The sequence below is a fragment of the Volvox carteri genome, assembly GCF_000143455.1.
Source record: "Volvox carteri f. nagariensis unplaced genomic scaffold VOLCAscaffold_28, whole genome shotgun sequence".
Taxonomy (NCBI): domain Eukaryota; kingdom Viridiplantae; phylum Chlorophyta; class Chlorophyceae; order Chlamydomonadales; family Volvocaceae; genus Volvox; species Volvox carteri.
Genome location: NW_003307571.1, coordinates 1,060,022 through 1,080,799, shown reverse-complemented (window position 1 = coordinate 1,080,799; position 20,778 = coordinate 1,060,022). Strand labels below are relative to the sequence as shown.

The 20,778-nt window shown below is 55.2% G+C and overlaps 1 protein-coding gene across 1 annotated transcript; it reads left to right on the top strand.

The window, feature by feature from the left end:
* Positions 1 to 233: 233 nt before the first annotated feature.
* Positions 234 to 11,610, top strand: VOLCADRAFT_92891 (uncharacterized protein; the record flags this gene model as incomplete). The annotated part of the gene is made up of 18 exons (XM_002952242.1): positions 234 to 857; positions 1,317 to 1,418; positions 2,050 to 2,127; positions 2,695 to 2,730; positions 3,234 to 3,290; positions 4,555 to 4,674; positions 5,286 to 5,414; positions 5,859 to 5,913; positions 6,513 to 6,651; positions 6,881 to 6,971; positions 7,240 to 7,380; positions 7,973 to 8,045; positions 8,161 to 8,273; positions 8,365 to 8,407; positions 8,564 to 8,655; positions 9,376 to 9,612; positions 9,994 to 10,672; positions 11,336 to 11,610. 18 exons carry the CDS (start codon positions 234 to 236, stop codon positions 11,608 to 11,610), a joined length of 3,084 nt encoding a protein of 1,027 aa, XP_002952288.1.
* Positions 11,611 to 20,778: the final 9,168 nt, after the last annotated feature.

Below are 20,778 nucleotides of genomic sequence, written 5' to 3'. Positions count from 1 at the left end.
GACACAATTTTGGTCATTTCATGTTTTCTGGCTGCGTCATGCAAGACAATGTGGGAAACTTAACGTTGGTGTAGATACTTTTTCCTGACTGCGGGCTCTTAGTTCAGCAGGAAGCCTGCGTTTTGCTGCTCCTGCTGGACTGCAAGGGCTCGTGCTGGCACATTCCGACGGCCCACGAAAGTGGGAGTTTCCACGTGCACCTTTGGTAGGATTTCTCATCCTGGAGAGACATCATGGGCTGCTTTAATTCCAAGGAAGCCTTGTACGACCCTAAAGGAACAGTTGGCCTTGCTGGTGGCAAGCCTCAGCATGCACCCGGCAATCAGGTTTCGGGTTCAGCATCGGGCCAGCACCCACCCGCTTACCTACTCGAGGCTGCTCCTCAAAGTATACTTCTTGGTTCAACGGGGCAGTTAACGCCGTCGGGTAACTCAGCCGGAGGCAAGTATGCCATTCCAAACTCCTCGCGGAACAGTGTCAGTGCGGGAGCACCCGGCGGCTCTTTCATTGCCTTGGGCGCGGCTGGCGGCTCAACTAGCGGCGTTTCTCGGCGGACGCCAGCTGGGAAAGGAGCACACGTATCAGCCGACCTAAATGCTATCGTTGACGACCAGGGGACCATTAATGCGCTTGTCAGCCGACAGTTATCAGTAATGAGCCATTACAGCGTGAAGAGTGAAGCGGGTAGTGTAATCCTTCAACCGGAGTTAGCGCACGGCCCCAACGCCTTGGGCTTCACGCTCCATAAGCTTATTGGCCGCGGCGGCTTCGGCAACGTGTACCTTGGAGAATGGGAGGGCCGCAAGGTTGCTGTGAAGGTGGTTACTGGAAGTAACAACGAAACCCAGGCGGATCAGGTGCGATGTGGTTGGGGTTACGAACTGTAAAGCCGAAAACAACCGGTACGAACATGACAGGCCTCCGTCGTTCAAGCCGCCCACGTAGAGTTTCCATGAGAGTCCTACAGGGTTGCATTTGGCTGCGATTTTCGTGAAAGGATGCTACTCTGCCTTAAATGGTATGGAAACAGCCTCTCTAGCCGGTTGGCAGTTAGCTCAAATGTGGTTAGCCTCTGGGCGTTGGCTGGCATCAAGCGCAAAGCTTCTCCCTACTTGAGGGAAGGGCTTTGTTTTTTCGGGACCTGCGCTTCTCTTTTCTGCATTATGCGGTTGAAAGGCCCATGAGGTGTATAAAGCGCACGGCCCTCTGGCCGCATTGCCGCACCTCCCTAAGTACAATACCGGTTAGATATGCTGTTTGCGTCATCATCGCGATGTGTTTCTAATAAATCAATGCTGCTCCGAAACCCCGCGCAGCCGGAGGATAAGGAGTGGGAAGCCCGTAAGGAAAAGATGGCGCAAATGGAGGCCATTCTCATGGCTTCAGTCAACCACCCGAACATCGTCCACACGCTCAAGGTAACAGGGGACGGAATTCCTCTCGCAGCTTGATATCCCCCGGGAAAAAGAAAACCCAAATCAGCTCGAGCTGTGCGCATTGCGCGGCGTAGTTTTCTTTTCGCCTTGGTTCGTCGTCCTTGTTAGATGGCCACCTCCGGAAATGTACAACATGCAGTTCAACGTGCAGCAGAAGCTTTTCGGAGGGGGCACGTATGATTAGACATGCTTGTTGCGCGCTTGTTGACCCCACATCCACGAAATCCGCACATGTGTCTATGTCCGCCACATTCAACACACTGCCTGCTGATACAAGGTCCTACGAGACCCTATGATACAAGGCCCTACCTTGTGCTCTTGTCGCTGGCTCGGGGCTCTGCTCACGCGCGTGATAACACCTGTCACCGACACCTCTTTCCTGAGCCTTCTGATGACCCGGTCGCTTTTTCGTGTTCCCTGCCCATCATCTTTGCTTACGTTACGTTGCGGGACTTCCGCCAGCATGGGGCTCATGCCCGGCTCATGTCGCCTCGCGCTAGCGCGTATGTGCTTTGTCCTTCATCCCTACCCACCCACATTCTTCGCTCACCTAAGCGAAATATGATCTCCTTCTGAACCCCTGTTTATTGACTTTCCTGTGTTGTGTGCTTAGGTCATTGCGCACCAAGGAGACGCCATGGATCCGGAGCTCGCAGCAATTGAGCGGGAGCTGTTTACGGAGCGGGACGAGGTGCGCGCGGCTGTGCATTGGCGGGAATGGCATGGCATGGGTTCGCTCGGTCGTTTGTGACGTGCATGCGTGGGGGAATATGTGAGACGTGGGGCATGGGCTGTGTGGGACGGATCTGAAGCGAGCCCGGCTCGGGGTCTGCGGCGCGGAGCAGCTGTAGACAGGGGAGTGTAGGTCAGAAGGATTCCTCGGAATGCTAAACGAGTTTAAGTTGGATTAGGTGAAAGGGCTCACTTAACAAAAAGCCTACGCCGCTCGTCGCCTGGGGAATCTCATCGCCTGTCTGCGCTCGCGTGTCTTGTTACTCTCGACCGATTTCTGGCAGCACAAGCATTGCCAGCACACACACATTGAAGTTGAGACCAGGGGGCCCAGTGTATGGTGGACAGGTCTGACAGGACTGACACCGATGTTGGCGTTTCCCTTGGTAGGACGACCGTCTTATATATGCAAAGGCGTGTTCCCTGCCTGCGCGCGCCTCTGTTGTTTCAGACGCCGTCAGAAGACCTAAATCACCGTGCTGTGCCGCCCCCTGCACTGCCCTCGCGCCCCCTCGCCCTCTTGCAGCAGCATACGCCCGCGTTTGAGTGGCACATTATCATGGTGAGTTATTAACTTAGGTTTTTGGGTGCGGATTAGAAAGGGTGAGAGGCTCTCCTACGCGACTCGTCGCGTTCTTGACGCTTGCACGTAATTCAATTTTCTAGGTTGTCGGTTCATCTTTATGGATTGTCAGCGCTTTGACAATTATCAGGGGGTTTAGCAGTCGCGAACGAGTTGGGAGCTAGCGAGCACTTCAGGAAAGCCATTGCGGAGTGCGGGATCCTTGGCTGCTTTTGATAGGCGTAGACGTATCCACACTGCAGCGTATCCTGTACTTGCATTCTACGCGCCATACGGCGCATGCTGCTGCCCGTGTATTTAGTTGTAGGGTCGAGAAGCAGTCGTTCCATGCTACCCGCGCCGGAGCCGGCGTGGAGCCGTAGTACCTGTACCTAGTACCTATTTATCTGCACCTGTAGTACTTTCCTGTCGATTCTTCTTCCGTGCTTGTGCCGAATGACCACCCCGAGTGTCGCGCTTCCACACACCACGCAACCTTGCAGGAGTATTGCGACCGGGGATCCTTTTCACGCGCCTTGGCGTCTATGCGTTTTCACGAGGTAGGTGCGCGCGGTTTCTCGATTCGCGGTAGTGCCAATTCAACATTTATGACAGCATAACCGTACGACGTATGTGAACATCTATTATTTATAAGATTGCGCGGGCTGGGAAGTACGGTCTTGCATACGATGCGATGAGAAAAACGTGTTGGAATGGCCCAAAATACGAGTTGCTGCTGCCAGGGCTCGCCAAGGCGCGCCTTATAAAACACACAGGACTTGCCATTGGGGACTTTAATTTGTGTGTTAATTCTCCCGTATAAGACAGTTTACGCAAAAGTCATTCTTGGCCATTGGATTGCATGGCGCACGAGTTTAAACGTGCCGAGGGTTAATATGTTCAGGTCTTGGACGTCATAAAACACAACACGGGAACCATATGTAACTACCTGCAGCTCATGGCACCATCAACTCGATCTACCATCATACTACCATCAACTCAATGGCACTGCTTCTCGCACCCGTGGGCATCTACTGGGGTTGCCGGTGTGGAGACCTGAATACCTGAGAAGCAAGCGTATTACGTATTGTACGAACGTATTCCTCAACGTATTGCTTCACGAAATTTCCTAATTTATCGTATCGGATTTTTACCCCGTATAGTACTGCGTGTTTTCCAACCCTGCAAAAATGTTCGCCATGGAGAGCGGCGTAGAAGGGAGGAAGGGCTATAACAGTTTAGGCAGCCGCGGGGCTACACGCCATGGGCACCGCTTTCCATCCATACGGGCTTTGGAGGCTTGTCGTTTGGGTAGAGCCAGATCCGTCGGGTAGAGTGACCCCTGGGACTACAATGCCTTGCGGCCGTGCATCCCATGGCGTGTGGGACAGCAGTCGCGGTTGCGGAAGCAAGCCACGTCCTACTAGCAACAGCATCTGCACCTACACCGAACAGTTACAACGACGCTATTATGTGAAACCGTTTTTGCACGTCGAGTTTCTTATTATGCACGTGGCCCTTCTGATGCACGTGGCCCTACACCATGGCGAATATGCCAACCGCGTCCATGGCCATCACCATGACCCTCAATTCAGCCCGGGACGTGGCAGGGGGCGCCACACAGCACTAACTGCATCAGCACCAATGTACCTCAGCTCGCCGGCTTGCAGCATGTGCTATACACCCCACAAACGCGCGAGCTTATGTCCTCCGAAACCACCGTCCTGCCCCGGATTCACGCCGGCCCCGCCTCACTGTTTGAGACTCGTTGTCCTCTCGCTGTACCCCCCCCCCCGCTCCTGCCATGGGACGACGGTACGGCAGTTTGTGGAGACGGCTGGGTACGTCCGGTGGGACGCGTGGGCGTGTCTTCAAACTCTAAAGGAGGTCACCAAGGCGCTCATCTTCCTGCACGAAAATCGCATCCTGCATGGCGACTTGAAGGTGAGCACCGGTGCTTCTCCAGGCTTGGCTCCCCATTCCAATCCGTCGGACCCCGTTTGCGCTTGCCGCCGCGCTGCGGGAAGTTCTGAGCACCGCGGGGGACGGCAGAGCGTGTACCCATATGTTCAAGTGCTGCAGCTAGCTGACACAGCTATTCTGACAGTTAGGTAATCGGGGAAGAGGGGCGCCAGGTAATCGGCGCAACCGTAGGCACGTATTGCGCGATATGGCCGCCGCTGGTTTGTTGAATTGACAACCGTTGAAATGGCTTTTGTCATAGAGTGCTGCATGCATGCAGGCTCTTGGGCTGATTTTCGGTACGCCAAATGAACCGGCCGGGGATTTTCCCGTGGAAGAATTTCGGGGTTGTGTGAAGAAGATTGAATCCGAAAACGTCACTCAGTCGCAAAACCTCGCTCTTAACGACGCAGCGCGCGATGGCTGTTGGAGCGAGATGGCAACGATTTAGGCGCCTAACGGGCCGAATTGTCGTTAGGTCCATTCCGTAGATCACCTATTGCCGCCTCTTTTTGGCTCATTCGCAAACCCTCATTTTAAATACTTCGCAAGCACGACATCCTATAACCCTAACCCGCCTCCTCCCATGTCAGGCTGCCAACGTGTTGCTCAGCAGCAGCGACAATGATCGTCGCGGCTTTGTGGCTAAGGTTTCCGACTTTGGCCTCAGTCGTGTCTTGGCGGGGAACCGCAAGGAAATCAAGACGCAGACGTTTGGGACGGTGAGTTATGTGCACCCATAGCTGTGGCCACAAAGTTTAGGGACCACCCAAGCCGTGTGACCGACCTGTTGCGCGCCTGCCAGAAGGGCTAACGTTTGCGTATTTCAACAGGAAAAAACGCGGAAGATTTCTGGGTAGGATCTAGGCGTCGTGTCGTAGTTTTCGGCAGGTTCTGGTCGTTTCCGGGAAGAAATGGCTGGCATCTCCCAACCATCGCCGGCCACACGCCAGCCTCCTGCGATTCCACTCCGCCATCCGAAGCGAGGGAAACATGATCTCTTATCAGGACATCAGAAGCGTCGAGCTGTAGAAAATGAAAAAAAATGAAAGTTCTGCTCTTCACACCTTCCCGCGTTCGATAACATCTTGGGGCTGCCCGTTGGTCGCACCATTGTTGCTTGGAAAAATTCTCTTAAATTGTCACACCGTATGCCTGTACGGCAGGTCACCCACATGCCACCGGAGTTGTTGTCCAAGGGCATCTTGAGCCCGTCGGCAGGTGAGAGATTTTCGGGTGGGCCCCCCCCCATTAATGGTGTTTGGGCTTTCCTGTACCTGCCTTTCCAACAGCCAATGGGCGAATCTTGCTTTATTAGATATACAGTGAGCCGTCATGAGAAGAAGGTCACCGGCGCAGACAGCTTAACACACAAGTTGTGTAGAGCAGTAATGAGCACGTGGTCCTCGAGGGAAAGTGTACGTGCTAAATTCCTGGGGACGTGCGCTCTCGCCTCTCGCAGAAGGCTGCCCGTTCTACCCGTTGCGGAATGTAGAAACGCACCCCGCAAATTTGACATTCCATTTCGTACACGGCATGCTGCCCCGTCCCTCGCCTCGTCCCTTTCCTTCGCCGCGCTCTCACTCGGATTCTATCCGGGGCTTACGTCCCTTTCCTGGCCCCAACTTCCACTCCTTGCCGCAACGTTTGGTTCGTCCCCGGCCGTTGTCCGTTGCGTTATATGCCGCCTTTCGCATTCCCGCCTGCAAACGGTACTTCCCTTCCTAGCACCACTCCTCCATGCATCGGCCTCCCCGGTACTCTCCTTCCTAGACACTGACTTCCGCGACACCGACTTCCGTGACACTGACTTCCTCCAGACGTGTACGCTATGGGCGTGCTGTTATGGGAGGCCTACAGCGGCGACCGAGTGTTTAAGCAGCTGAGCGATAGCGAGGTCATCCTTGCGGTGGTCACGCGGAAGGCCCGACCGCAGTTCCCACCGGACACGCCGCATCGGTGAGTTCCTTAATGACATTATGGGTTGTCTATGATACACCTTGCTACAGCAATCCTGGCATAATGTCAGAGAGTAACGCAACTCAAGGGCTAGCACACGCATACATGCAAATCAATCAGTCCGTATTTACGGAAATGGTGGTGGAGGATAGAGATTTACCTCGTCTCCTTTGCTGCTATTGAAACGGCAATTACCTTTCTCCTTTCGCGCCTTGGACTGTGGCTTCAGGTTTAAATACCTTGCGGAGCGATGCTGGGCGGAGCTGGCTGAGGTACGGCCCTCCCTGCAGCAGCTGTACAACGAGCTAGAAAACTTGCAGGTGCGCGTGCGTGAGTATGTACGCGTGTTTATGTTGGAGGGTGCGATTGTGTAATACCGTTACAGCGTCTTGAGTGAGAGAGGGAGCTATGATGGGTCTGGTTCACAGGTAGCGAATATTAAAGCCAGGGAATCCGGAAAGGGGGTTATGAAAGCGGGGGAGTATGTGGAGGGAGGAGGGTATGGATTACAGCGGGCCTCAGTATGAGGGAGGAGTGTCTTAAAGGCTTTTGACCCGTTGCTCTTCGCTGCTGGCGCGCGGCCTGCAGGCGCAATTGTGCCCCCAGGGTCAGGACTCGCCGCGGCTGTTGGTGCAGTCATGTATCAAGCAGAAGCGGAGCGTAGGCGCAGTGCCACCTGTGCAGATGGCCGGAGCCAAGGGGCCGGGGCAACAGAGCAGGCTGGCACAGGTAGGGTTGGTGTTTCCTTGGGAGCGGATGAGATCTTGAGAGTTTCAGGAGGTTAGGGGGGTGCTGGCACCCTAGGATCAGGCCCAGGTTTGGAGCCGGTTGCACGCCAAGGGAAGGCGGCCCGTGCATCGCGTGAGGGTCCTGGGAACCTGGGACGTGCACAAAGAGGATGATGCAGACTGATGCTTTTGCCCTGCTGCCTGTAAACGTGCACATTAGCGAACGGACACAATGGGGCATATGCAACCTGACGGTATCAGTATCAAAGAAGTATCACTCTCAATGAACCGTTTTTAGCCACAGTTCCCACAACGTTCGGAAATGTCGATTGGCAGCACGCGCGCACGGCCAATCCTTTCGAATCTGACACAACAGAAGCCCTAAAAACCCTAAGTTAGTAGATGGCGGTGAGGCGACATGATGGTAAGCGTCTTAGCTTTTCCCGGTAACCATGTGCATTTTTCTTTCTGAGTTGTCAAAGTTGGTTTTGTTGCTGAGTGCCAAACTGACGCGCGCCGCAAGCGTCCGTCGTTCTTGTGACTGGTTTTGAGCGTCTTGACCTCTTGGTTTCGGGGCGCGGTGTTGGGCCCAGGGTGTCAGCACCGACGGGACGGCCAAGGGCGGCTCCACGGCGCTTCCCAAGGCAGTCTACACGTCCACCCCAGGTGAATCTGACAGTCCGCATCATCATGATATGCCAAGGGGGGGATTGGCACGTCAGGAACCAGCAACAAGCATCAACCTGACACGCATGACATGGCATGGCATGACCTGTTGCAGCGCGGCGTGTGCATATACCTTGGTGGAAGAAGGGTACGGATTTCATACGGCAGCAGGCCCTCTGCGTGCGCCGCATGCGGCGTCTGCAGAGCTTACAGAAGCTTGAGGACGGGGTGGGCGTGGCCTGAGCATGGGAGTCCGTGTGCATATGCCGAGGTAGCTTAATCCCGACCGCAAGGCTTTTGCGGTCCTAAATTCCCAGAGCTGGCCACTGTAAGGGTTATGCTGAGGCTTTTGCCGAAACGCGGTGAGACAGAAGCGCAACAGAAAGCGCAACAGAATCAACTCCATGTAGCATTGCGGGCGCACATTTTTGTGCTGGTTCTCAACCACCTTCCAACTTCCAGGTAACGACCTGACCCATGTGCATTTTTGCATGCACGCTGCTCCGCCTTTGCTGCAGGGCGTGAATACAACAGCGGTGGGGGGCACCTTTACGTGAACTCACCGCTTGGGGCAGGCCCCGGCGGCGTCGCTAGCCATGGCCCGTCGCAGGTACGGCCTGAAAGTCCGTTTTAAATGGCCTGAGCCGCGGGACTAGCCGGGAAAGGTGGCCGGGAAGTGTGTATGTGATTAGTGGCGGGTTAGCATCTTTTGAGAGCAAAACGGAGGCCCCGACATGCCCAAGGTAAAGGAACGGGTTCCAGCAACGGGTTCCAGCAACGGGTTTCAGGAACGGGTTCCAGGAACGGGTTCCAGGAACGGGTTCCAGGAACGGGTTCCAGGAACGGGTTCCAGGAACGGGTTCCAGGAACGGGTTCCAGGAACGGGTTCCAGGAACTGAATGGAAAGAAGAGGAAAGGCCTTTGGATAAATGTGTTTGGAGAAGAAGGCAAGAAGGGCAAATGTGGCTGCGGGTGTGGGGGTTTACCTAGAGCTGCATAACCTACCGTGGAGCAACGAATGTGCCCCGGGGTAATCGGCAACGGGGAGGACGACGCCCCGAAGACACACGGAAACGCCCGAGCCGTACCTGAGGCAATCTCTCCCCATGCTTTGCGATCTGGGCTGTGGACGTTTTGTGCTCATCCCTTCTTCAGTCCTGCCGTTCGTGTGCCGTCTCCTACCCTCCAAACCATCCACGTCCCCGCAACTGCGGCACCTCCTCACAACGCTGCATGTATGCCAGCTGCGATCAACCCCCCCCCACCACCAAAAACCAAAAACTAAACTACAGCCGATCCAGGCTAACTTATGAACCCAACCACTCACCAGGCGGACAAGCTCAAGACCTTTGCCGCTCTCAATCGCACCCAGCAAAGCGCCAAGAAGAGCAGCGAGCACGGCAATGGCCCGCCAAGCGGTAACGGCTACGGCTCTCCAGTTCAAGGAACGGGTGCTGGACCGCCTGGCCCAGGCTCTGGCCCGCGACCTGTGGGCCCTGCAGCTGGCCTCGGGGCAAGCGTCGCGAGGCCGCTGATGAAAGTACCGTCGTTGCATAAGGCCCGGGAGGTGAGACGCGGCTCCTGGGAAGGGGACGGGTAATGATAGTGTTAGGTATATGTGTAGTGCTGTGAATATTTGCACCCGTGTCATATACTTTTTTTGTCACGTTACTCTGATTCAAAGGCGTAACTATAAGCCCGCATGCGCCCGGGTGCCCAGGGGTGTATGTTTAGGGTTAGACATATCACGGGACTGGGGCATGTACTAAACTGGCGCAGGCGAGGTCTGAGGGATCGAGGTGGGGATTGCCCACATGCATCTGTTTCCTCGCAGCCCCCGTTTACGATCCCCTTGAAAGTGGGGACGCGCGCCGGCAGCTGAGGCTGGGAGGCTGAAGCGTTCTGGGAAGGCCTTTCGATTCTGTTTGCTCTGTTGTTGTTGACACAGACGGTTCCAAGGCGCGCGTGTAAGGCAATTGTAGGATGGGGCCAAGACCGTGCAGCAGAGCTGGGGACTAGGGCTGCGGTGTGGGGTCAAGCAACGGCCGTATCTGCCCCGTTGGGGAAAGCTATCCTCCAATCCAACAGCAAGCGCTTTTGCCGCGCGCATACGCGTCTTCCTCTCAGGGACAGTGCCCGAGTTGCTTTCAATTCCCAAACCCATCCCCGTGTTAACCCATCCCTGACCCCGAAACCTTCTCTCGGCATGTTAATACATACTGGCATGCTGAGAACTGAGCTTTTCCGTCCCATCTTGCCGCTGCTGCAGTCCGAGCTGAGCGTCTCACACTCGGCTGCGTCCTCGCCCACACTCATATCGCCATATTTCAAGGCAGCCACGTCAGGTCCCTTGTCGCCTCTAAAAAACGGCAGCTTCGCGCAACATCCTGTTGTTGCCGTCCAGTCGCAGCCCATCGCTCAGCCAACGGGCGGCTTTCCCCCAGCGCCGTCGAACCGCGCCGCCTTGGCCAATACGGCCGGCCTGTATTCGCCCATAGCGGTTGGGGGCGGGGGCGGGAATGGCGGCATGTCGTCGGGCCCCTTGCCGCCACTTAATATCGCCACCACCAACTGCAGCCCCATGCTCATAAACACGCCTGCTAGTCCAGGGTCTTCGGGGGCAATAGGTGAGGATGCCTGGTAGTTGGCCTGGGCCGCCTCGGCTACACCGTAGGTTGATGTTGGTCGATAATCTGGGTGAACTGAAGTTCAACATTGGGGGTCAGGGGGAACAGCGGGAGTGAAGGTCTCGACAGAAGGGTCCAGTAGCGAAGGGAGGGAGGGAGGAGGTTGACAGTTATTGCTCCTGTGGCTTATGTATGTGCGTGTTTTGTGTACGTTGTACTAGTGCTATACGCAAGGGAACATCGCTTACGGCAGTTCGCAAAGCGCGCGTCACCTTGTGTGTGTGTGTGAATGCGTGTGCGTGTGTGTGTGTTGTGTGTGTAAATGCATCCATATTCGCGTCCAATGGCTATCGACGGCTCAGCACGTGTTAGCCGTAGGGAATTTTGAGGCCGAGACTCCAAAGGGGGCGACACGGGTGCAGACCCACAAGCTGCGGCTCTCGGCCCAGATCAGCCCGGGTTTTGTCTTGCCCTGCCATGCATTTGCCCTGCCGTTAACGGTCCGTTAGCGCTGTGCCGTCCATGCGTCGTCATTCTTGCTCCCTGTACGTTTGCTTTCTGGCTGCTTGCCCTTCTGCCTGTCATTCTATGTGCGACCTTGCCTGCTTGCCTTCCCGTAAACCTGCGCTTCCTCCTGCCTGTTTCATCCATCCATCCATCCAGACAGACAGACAGACATTCTCTCGGTCTTGTGTGCAATCCCGCCTCTGCTCATGGCCCTTTTTTCATCTTCTTCTTCCCCTCTCTGCTTAGGTATGATTGGTGGCAGCCCCGACTCGCCCCCCGTTGTTCCGAACGAGTTCCTTGGCCGCGCACGCACCGCCTCCGCTACCGGCATCAGCCGGCCCAGTCGCTTTGGACACCACGAAGAAGCCGTGGCGCGCCAGGCGTCAACAGGCAGCGTACCCGCTACCTCCAAGCTCGAGGTCCTGGCCTAACCCCTAAATCCTAAACAACTCGTTTTTTTTCTTGCTCCGCCCTGCCGTACCGCCTGGCTGCGCGCTTTCGCGCTCGTTACTGGTCATGTTGCACCGCGTCTGTGGCCTAGGGGTAACTGTTCGCCCAACTGCCAAGCCAACGGGCAACCGTGCCTTGAGGCACCGGAGCTGGGATGTAGCCATCGGTTGAACAGCAGCAGCGTACGGGAGACAGCCTGCAGGCTGCGGCACTCGAAAGGCTATAGCCTAGCCAAACAGACAGAGTTCGGTCCGGACCCGCAAAGCGCACACCCTGTGACACGCTTGTGGGCCACAGACAAAGCCGCAGCTCCCGCCTCGCCCTAAGGTTTGAACGCGCGGCCTCGGCGGTAGGCTTCGGGCGACTCAGCCAGGGCGACTCAGCACCCCAGCAGCGGGAATGCGACCGGCGGGGACTTGGGGTATGTGTTGGGAGGGTTCCCTACACTCGGAATTGAGGTTGTTCGGTTGCTGCGGCTCAGACGCTCAGCTTAGGCTACCTGCACACCGCTTGCGACGGGACTGGGAAGGCAACCACGCGGGCGCCACCCATGGCAGCAGGCAACTTAGGGCGTGTTACCTATGATCGCTGTACGCGAAAAAGACAGACATCCGGAAAACAGGGAAGGGAAACAACTGGGTGGTTCGTGGGTATTGACTGTCGCGTGAGGTGTAGCCGGTGCAGAACGGTAGCTGCTAGGAAAGGAAGTCCGACATCTTTACGTCTGCAGCGGGACACTGCATGGAATATTGGCAACCAGGGTTGCCTATAGCCGTGGGCTTTATGCGGAGAGTTGGCACGGCGCTACAGGAGGGGCCACATGCCTGACTCGCCTAGCGCAGAAACCTACAGGAAAGGCGGCGGGCCTTCCTCACCCCGTTCGACTTCTTGCCTGGTGGATACCGCTGGAACATGCGGCTTGAGTCGGGCCCTGGGCGGGTGGCGACAGAGGCGGAACGGGAAACCTAGCTGGGTACGAGAACGTGAAAAAATTCAAAGCTCTGAACCATTGCCGACAGCCAACAGCCAGCAGCCAGGCGTCGTGTGTTCTCCCCGCTCACATATGCTCTCTTTAGTACCAGTATGAATGCACGGGTGAAGGGGTTGTGGGCGATGCGATTCAAAGGGCACGGCACGCAACCAGTCGCAACCCACAGAGCTTATCTCCCAGGGGCCCGTCCAGGGGCATGGATGCAAAGCGCAGTGGAGAACAATTATTAGCCAGGTATGGGCAGATACAGGCGTGGCTCCTCTTTCTCCAAGATTACGGCGTGTATGTGGTAAACGTAGAAGGTGGAGGTTTGGGCAAGACACGGCTTAGGGCAAATCCAAATTGTGTGGAGTTGCGGCTTATGTACGCCTTCATTGTGTGCGTGTGTGGGGGGGGGCCGGTGGGCGGGCAGGGGTGCAGACGCAGATGACAGGGGGTTGGCGGGGTCGCGCCGTGCTTACACACGAGGGCCTTGTTTGCCTCAGCTGCTCGGTACAGTCGCTGCTGCGGTCTCTGTCCAGCATGTGAGTTGGAGGTAGAGAGTGCGGCACGGCTTGCCGGGGCTTTGGTGAATATGCAGGGGTTGCCAGAAGCTGCCTTGTGCTATGCACGGCGCGCTCCACGGCTGCCTGGTGCTATATGCATAAGGGGAATGGGGGTCACCGTGTTCGTATTGACATACCATGCCAAAAGCATGAGTTTGTGAAATTTTTCGGAGGCTTTGGTTTTGGAGGAGGGAGGAGGGCGAAGGCTCGACCATCCAGTCGATCGCTCCCGTTGACACGGAGCGATGGCCGCCGCAGAACGGCAGCAGTTGGGGGTTGTTCCGTGTACAGTATATTTGGCCATGCTTTGGACGGGCGGCGATGGGTGCAAATACCGTTACACGACACGCCGTACGTAGCTAGCAATACCCGTGAAGCAGCTTGGGCTGCGGGGTTGAGGGATGAGCAAGTCGCGCACTGTGTTCCCCCTTCTATCCTCCCCTGGTGCTAAGAGTCTCTTAATAATCTTTTCCAGCATTAGGGGGGCCAAAGAAGTCTCACATGAAGTCTCACGGCACACGCATCTGGGCACGGCTTTCGGTCCATGCACCCGGGGTCGGCTCTGTGACGTTGTCGTAATATCCTTCGCTGCCCGCGTGTTGCGTCGTGCGTTTAATTTTCTCCGTGCCACAGCGGACAGGGAAGAGGAAAGGCGTGTAAGGCAGCAGAGCGGGATTGGGAGACTCTGGCTCAACACATGGCTGCTAACGTAGAGCTTTAGATGACAACAACACTCTTGTGGCTGGCTAATTTTTTTCTCAAAGGAGCCCTAGGTCGAGTGTTACGGTGGTGGGAAGGAGCCGGATGGTTTCTATCCTAGGGTGCTCAACAATGGGAACACTGCCAGTCTGGTGTCGGGGTGTGTATGTATGTGTGTGTATGAGTGGCGCTTCCTGTTTCTCTCTGTGCCTACACGTCATGCACGTCTGTGTCATATGGTGTTTCCCTGCGTTGAAATCAGGAGGCGATGTCCATGGACGCCGGCGACCGTCCATGGATGCTATAAGCCCGTAGTAGGGCGTTGTCAGCATGGTTTGGTTCCTGTAGCGCATGGTCAGTTTGGCTGGGCGCCTTGATGGCTGGCTAGCCTGACGTACATGGTCAGCATAACTGGACGACTTGGTGCATGCACAGCACATGGCGGTCGGTGCATTTGCGATGCGATGCGATGCAATTTGTTATTGGTGAGCCGGGGTTAGCCGGGGTGCCGAACTGCCGTGGACCAGGCCAAAGTCTCCACCGTGGCCAACCCGCTACTGTTCTACTGCTGTGGCAGCTGTAGATATCGCGACTGGCGGAATAGGTTGGCGGTATAGGTCCTCCCTTCTTTGCTTCTGTCTTTTGTCTTGTGTGGCTCGTATTCAGGTGCCGCGCCCCACCCAACCCTATGTCAGCGCCCAGTGCCCTTCCTGGTGTCCAACAGTGCGCTAGCGAATAGCCGGCCACTTCGCAAACCACAAGAGGCCCCAAATAAGACAAGGCGTCCATGGGCGCCGCATTGGGCCGGCGGTCGCTGGCTTGCTTGCCTGTTAAAGACCTGTAGTGTTGCACAGACCGGCCCACCTACACGGATAGAAACGGTTTGAAATCCTTATGTGCTGGGGCTGGCATGGCGATGTCGGTGCAACACGGGAAGAAAGCCGGTAGGGACCGGCGAGCCAAGGAGGGCCCCAAATGGCCAGATGAAGCCCTGCTGCCATACGCAACCGAATCACATGTCTGCCTTCCGGTCACCTGCTCCAGCTGCAACATTGGCTTCAACTGCCACACCCGCATATGCGGATGCAGCGCGGGGACTGCGGAGAGGAGATGGGATGTAAGCTGCATGCATGCGGCATGAACAGGCAAGGCCAGCTTATGGCGAGAGCTCCTTCGTAAGCGTGCGTGCATGTGTGTGTACGCGTGTATACGTTGTTTGTGCGTGCATGGTTAGTGTTGGCTGCTGCGTTGTCCACGAGGCATGTGCACGTGAACACTGCTGAGTTGTCCACGAGACACGTGCACATGCGTGTGGAGATTTGCGTTTTCATTGTGTGGGCCCCAAGTGGAGTCCAACTCTGTCGTGTACAATAAGGCGTGAGCAGCGGCTGTGGCTGTAGCTTTGTGAGCAGGCCGGACGGGGGGAGTCGTGGCGTGAGAGTTTGCCGGGAGAAAAAACGGTAGGAAGGCGAACGCCGGGACATGGGCTGTATTCGGCGACGCCATATGCCTGCGGCTACGCCCAGCGAACACACGCCACATACGCACACGCGGCCCGTGTCGCGCTGTACCTATGTATATGTATGTATGTTGTTACAGGGTGGTTAACTTCGCCAGCGGCCCCCTTTCCCGGGGCAGTCCCTGCTCTCCCCTGCTAGAGGGGCACCCTAATCCGTCACCCCATCCGACTTCAGAATGTATTCGTTGGGTTCGGCAACTCACCACCAGCATCCAACCAAATCTAGCGGATCAACGGCGCATCAACTTAGTTCCTGGTCAGCTCGCAAGTTGATATTATCACGTCCTACACCGTCCATATGATGGGGGGCCACCTCCCATTTCATCACTCCTCAAACACCCGAGGAGCTGGCAGGCGGATTTGAACCCGGGTCGACTGGATCGACTGGGAGCAGAAGTCAGGCCTTAACTTCTGCCAGCCGCCTGCCAGTATATGTATGTATGCATGTATGTGCTTACCAGACGTGCTAACCTCGATTATGGCCTAAGCTGGGATGGGAACCGGCCCCGGGACCTGAATTGCACAAGAATATATATAAAAATTGAGGGAGAGGGAACCTGCGGCAGTGGAGGGAACGACGTGAGCCGGCACTCCGGTCGGTGCCGCGGCGGCGGCGGCGGCGGCGGAGCCAACTTGAGATAAGGCCGGGGGGTTTGGGGCGGTAGAAATGACGGTGGTGTTGAGGAGCGGGAGCAGGGAAGTTTTACTCTTGAGGGCGGAGAGACGGCAGCAAGGCGGGAAAGGCGAACAACACGGGAAAGGCTGCAAGGATGGCGATGACGGCCTTGACTTGGCATTCACTTGGGGAAGGCGGAAGGCGGACGCGGCGGCGGATTCAGACGGTGGCGGCAGGAACGATGAGAGGATGTGGATGGGCTGGGTGGCTGCGGCCGTACACAGCGAGTTTTCGCTTGGGCGCTGATTCTCGTCCCAGATGTATCTTAGGTGCCACTATGGCGCGATGTGATGTGGGTTCCGGATTGGTTATGGTTCATTATTGTTATGCAAAAAAGGGAATCAGGACGAGTAATCGATTGGATCGGGTTAATTGTGGACATCAATGTACAGCACAACAAAGGTGTACATAAGGCGGTGGTCGTGGAAGTCGTGGAAGCGGTCATGCCGACGGTTAAGGAAGAAGAAGAGGGAGCTGACATGGAGGGGTAAAGCTCGCTGCTGCTCGTAAGACCGCATTGCGGAGCAGACCAAACCAGCGGGGTTTCTAATGACTCGTCTGCTTTCGCATGACCCGTCTATGCAAGTGTGTGTGTCGGCTGTCTGTCTGTCGATTGGTTGGGTCGTGTTGCTGTTCCCGGGGTCTAGGGCGACGTCGTCAGGCGGCTGCCTAGTCCACGTCTTATTGCGCACCGATGATGGCTGGCGCAGCGGTTTAAGCACAGATGAGGGTGCTCGGTGCGCCCCGTGGGATGTTATCTAAGGGCGAGGATTATGAAATGCGAGTGCCATGGAACGCAAAGGTGAATTCGGGTTGGATTTTAGTCTTCATGTTGCAGAGGCACATGTGGGAGGATTGGGCATGCGCTCCGAAACCAGAGTCCTAAATCGTGAGCTGACGGAATGGGGCTGAACGATGCATGTTTGATGCGCGTGATGGTGATGGCTGAGGCGACGGGGATGACAGGTCGCGTGGGTGCAGTGGACTCTAAAACACTTCTCGGGAATGGCCGGCAGCCGTGGTGCATTCATGTTTTCCTTATCCTTGGCATGGGAAAAGATAAAGGCTGAGGGAGGTCTGTTCCTATCGGCTTTAGGCCTTTTTTGCAGACTCGCGGCTCGGCTAATGAACGTGTTACTTGGTCGCACATGACTTGAAAATGTTATAATTGTGGACGTCGCCTTAACGCCAACGCGAAGGTGGTGGTGTCTCTTTTCTGTGTTTTCTGTATAAACTTTTGGGGTCGATGCGGGTCCTCACGATCTGGCCGTGCGAGTTGACGCCACACATATCACGCATAGAAGGAATGGCAGTACTTTTCTCCTAGGGGAACCGCGTCTTTACAGTCCTGCCGATAACGAAATAATAAATAACCAGACACACAAGAGTGTACGGCATTTATATTCTTGTCTTCTGGCAGGTTACTGCCAGCAAACTGCTTGACGACACACAGTGCAGAGCAAGTCCAGTCCACATGGACGCGCATATGGACAGCAATATATGCAGCAGGCAAATGCCATTAATTTTTGTGGAAGAAGTTGACCGGCGCACGGAAGTTGACCGGCGCCACTGTACAAGGACGCAGTGGCATTGTGTGTGAGCATATAGAAGCATCCTGGTACGTCACGGCTTGGAAAACGGACAGAGATGAAGACTGATAAGAAGGAATTCAGCGCAGTTTATGAACCCAGCGCGGCCCGAAAAGCGAGTCAAGCTGCCAAAACGTCCAGCTTGCACACCGATGCCGTATTGCAGGCAAGGGCTTCTTTCTGCGGGTACATCAAATGTTGCACACGATATGACATTTTCGCAAAATGTACACAAATGACCACCAATGACCACGTCAACAAATCGCAAAAGCAAGGCAAGGCAAAGGCAGCCGGGTTACAACGGCTGGTTCCAACAAGTGCTCGCGAGCACGCCTGACGCAGCGGATTGTAGCAGACCAAAAAGCACTTTAACACCGATGGAGGTTGCCATCCACGCAGAATCAAAATTTGCTGAGGCGCGGGTAATTTGCATTGCACTGGAGTCCTTGCCTAAGCAGGCACGTTATTAACCACGCATGCCGCCCAGATTGCAGGCAACTGCAAAGCAACGCGTATTACATGTCAACCAAAACTACGACTCGCGTTGCCCTCACCATCCATCCATCATCCTGGCACACACTCCAGTGAAAGAAATAATCATGGTTTCGCGCGGTACTGATAGATTGCCGCCCTAATTTGCATAATATGCCTTATGACGTCGCTCTCTAATCCGTGCGAATGTACAGCAGCAGCCATAGCCCGCCATAGGCAACAGGCTAGCTCACCGTTTCATCCCTGATGGCTAAACGAATGGCCTTGCAGCTGCATCCTGTACAACACAACAATTGCTTGCCGTATGCTAGGTATGAGGCCGCGGGACCCGGAGGGACCTTCTTTGCCAGCCCCAATTTTCGGCCTTGCCCTTCAAGTACCCGGCGCCCACAGGGCCGCAAGAAAATCACCTTGCGCGGTTGTGTAAGAGTTTATTCATGCAATACTTTATATTTATGGTGCTTCCAGCATGATGAGCACATGGTTCTGGTTTGGATTAAAAGGCCATCCACCCATTCACCCGCTCGCCCCACTCGTTCATCGCAAGCAAACAGCACAAGCGCGGTAGGCACGGCTTTGTGAGCTTATACCGCCCCTTAAACACTTGCAGTTGAGATTGCCGTACATACAGACAGGTTAGACAGGGTTATGCATCAAAATAACCGGCCCGTGCTTGAACTTGTTATGGCCTTCACTCACAGTCATGCAGCTCACCAGAGGCCGCTGTCAGTACGACAACTTATGGCTCCGATACTGCTTGCCGAACACTAGTGAAGTAGAGGGGTAAAAAGCTTCGCCCGTGGACATTACATTAACCTGGTAGTCCATACCTTTCTCGACGTGTTTCGGCGCAACCTTATCCTTCGGTTCATCCACCCACCCATGCTGTCTTCTGCGAGGTCAAAATAGAAATTTTGGGGTTAGCACCCACCACCGCCACCATCCAGTGGAATTTGCCGGATGAACGGCGTCGACAACTCTACTCCTGGTCGGCTCGCAGGTGCCGCTATAACCGGGTTTATCATCAACGTCCATTGCACGGGGGACCATCCACTCTCGTATGGTCGGGGTTTTTTACCCCCAAGCCTCGCTAATCCTCCAAGGACACTAAGCCGCGCCTTAGCCAAGCTGAACCTGGAGCCATGTATAGGTGTACAACGACGTTGGCAATGTACCGATAATGCATACATAATTCAGGCGCACTCCCAATTGACATCAGTGACATAATGTGACCGATGCGCTTTATGATAGAAGATTGGAGTTAACGTCGACCACTCCTTTGCAGCGTGCCGCTGGTTCGCAGCTGCTGCATATATATATATAACCCCGATCAACCCTTCGCAACTCTCGAAAGAAGGCCAAGGCGCAGTTCTCAGACGTCACGGCGAGACACGACTAGGAAACACGACTCCGGAAAACGGCCTGCCATGGCGACCGAGTCACGTCTGGGGCCGATTCCAAAGCAGACGAAGGGCCTTTCAGGTATTTCATCATGCATGCACAAAATGTTGCATCATGCCGGTCACACTGCATACAGAGATAGTTCAATTTCCGGGGGGCGAAAGATTTGCTACAGCCAGGAGTCGAGCACCCAATACCAAAACGAGGGTGCTTGCGGCCCTCGAAAAGTTAGACCAACACCTGCATTGCTGGGTGTATATATCTATGGACTTCACGTATCCATATTTTAGGTTTTAACTATCTATTGGCACTTTAAGGCAACGAACTAGACATCAAGCTGCGGATTAGGTCGATGGAAAGACGCCGCCTGACGCCGCTTAGCCCGCAAACGAAGGAAAATTATAATTCTACGATGCAAGCCAAGCACGGACTTCAAGTACATGCAGGAACAATACTCCTAGAGAGTAACAAATCGACAGTTTACCGCGGCAGCGCGCCATCGAGCCCGCGAGATAAGCCCCCACTACCTCCGACAACTTCGTACTACGCCTCTTACACACGTACACACGTCATGCCGTACATATTAGCTTATATCCATGAGAGACGAGATGCCAACAATCCCCCACTAATCATGCACCACTAGATCGCGGTTACGACACATAAAACAGCTAAGAGAGAAAGATCCAACAAAACACCAAAAACCCTTTCCGGGGTTCCACTTTAAAATAACTTGCTGTAGACCTTTCCTTACTTGTGGGCGCTAAGTGCCCGTGCACATGGCATATGTACCCGCAGCATGGACCATCGCAGCTACCGAAACCAGCTCTCGCAGACTTCCTTGAGGCGCATGGAATTCCCCCTGCTGTTCAACTTCCAGCTCAATCCTCCTCCGAGGAGGGGATTGAGGGATGCACCTCTGCGAAACGCCGCCCAGCGCTTCCGTAGGATGGGAATTTATATGTATATATCATATATGCAAACCAGATGCCATCCAATATACCATGCCTTCATGGTCGATATCATCAAGTGATAGTCAGCGCCGGCACCTCAACACCTCATTTAATCGTACTAGCTCCCACGTATGGAACCTTAAGTGCTCTCCCACTGCACAGTGATGCATGTGGATGCGGCTTTCTCTCTCTGCAAGCAACTAATAAGGAGCCTAACTCTTGGTAGGACAGAGATCGGCATGCGGTGGCCACTCTAAGTGACATCTAACGACTCACCAACTGAACTG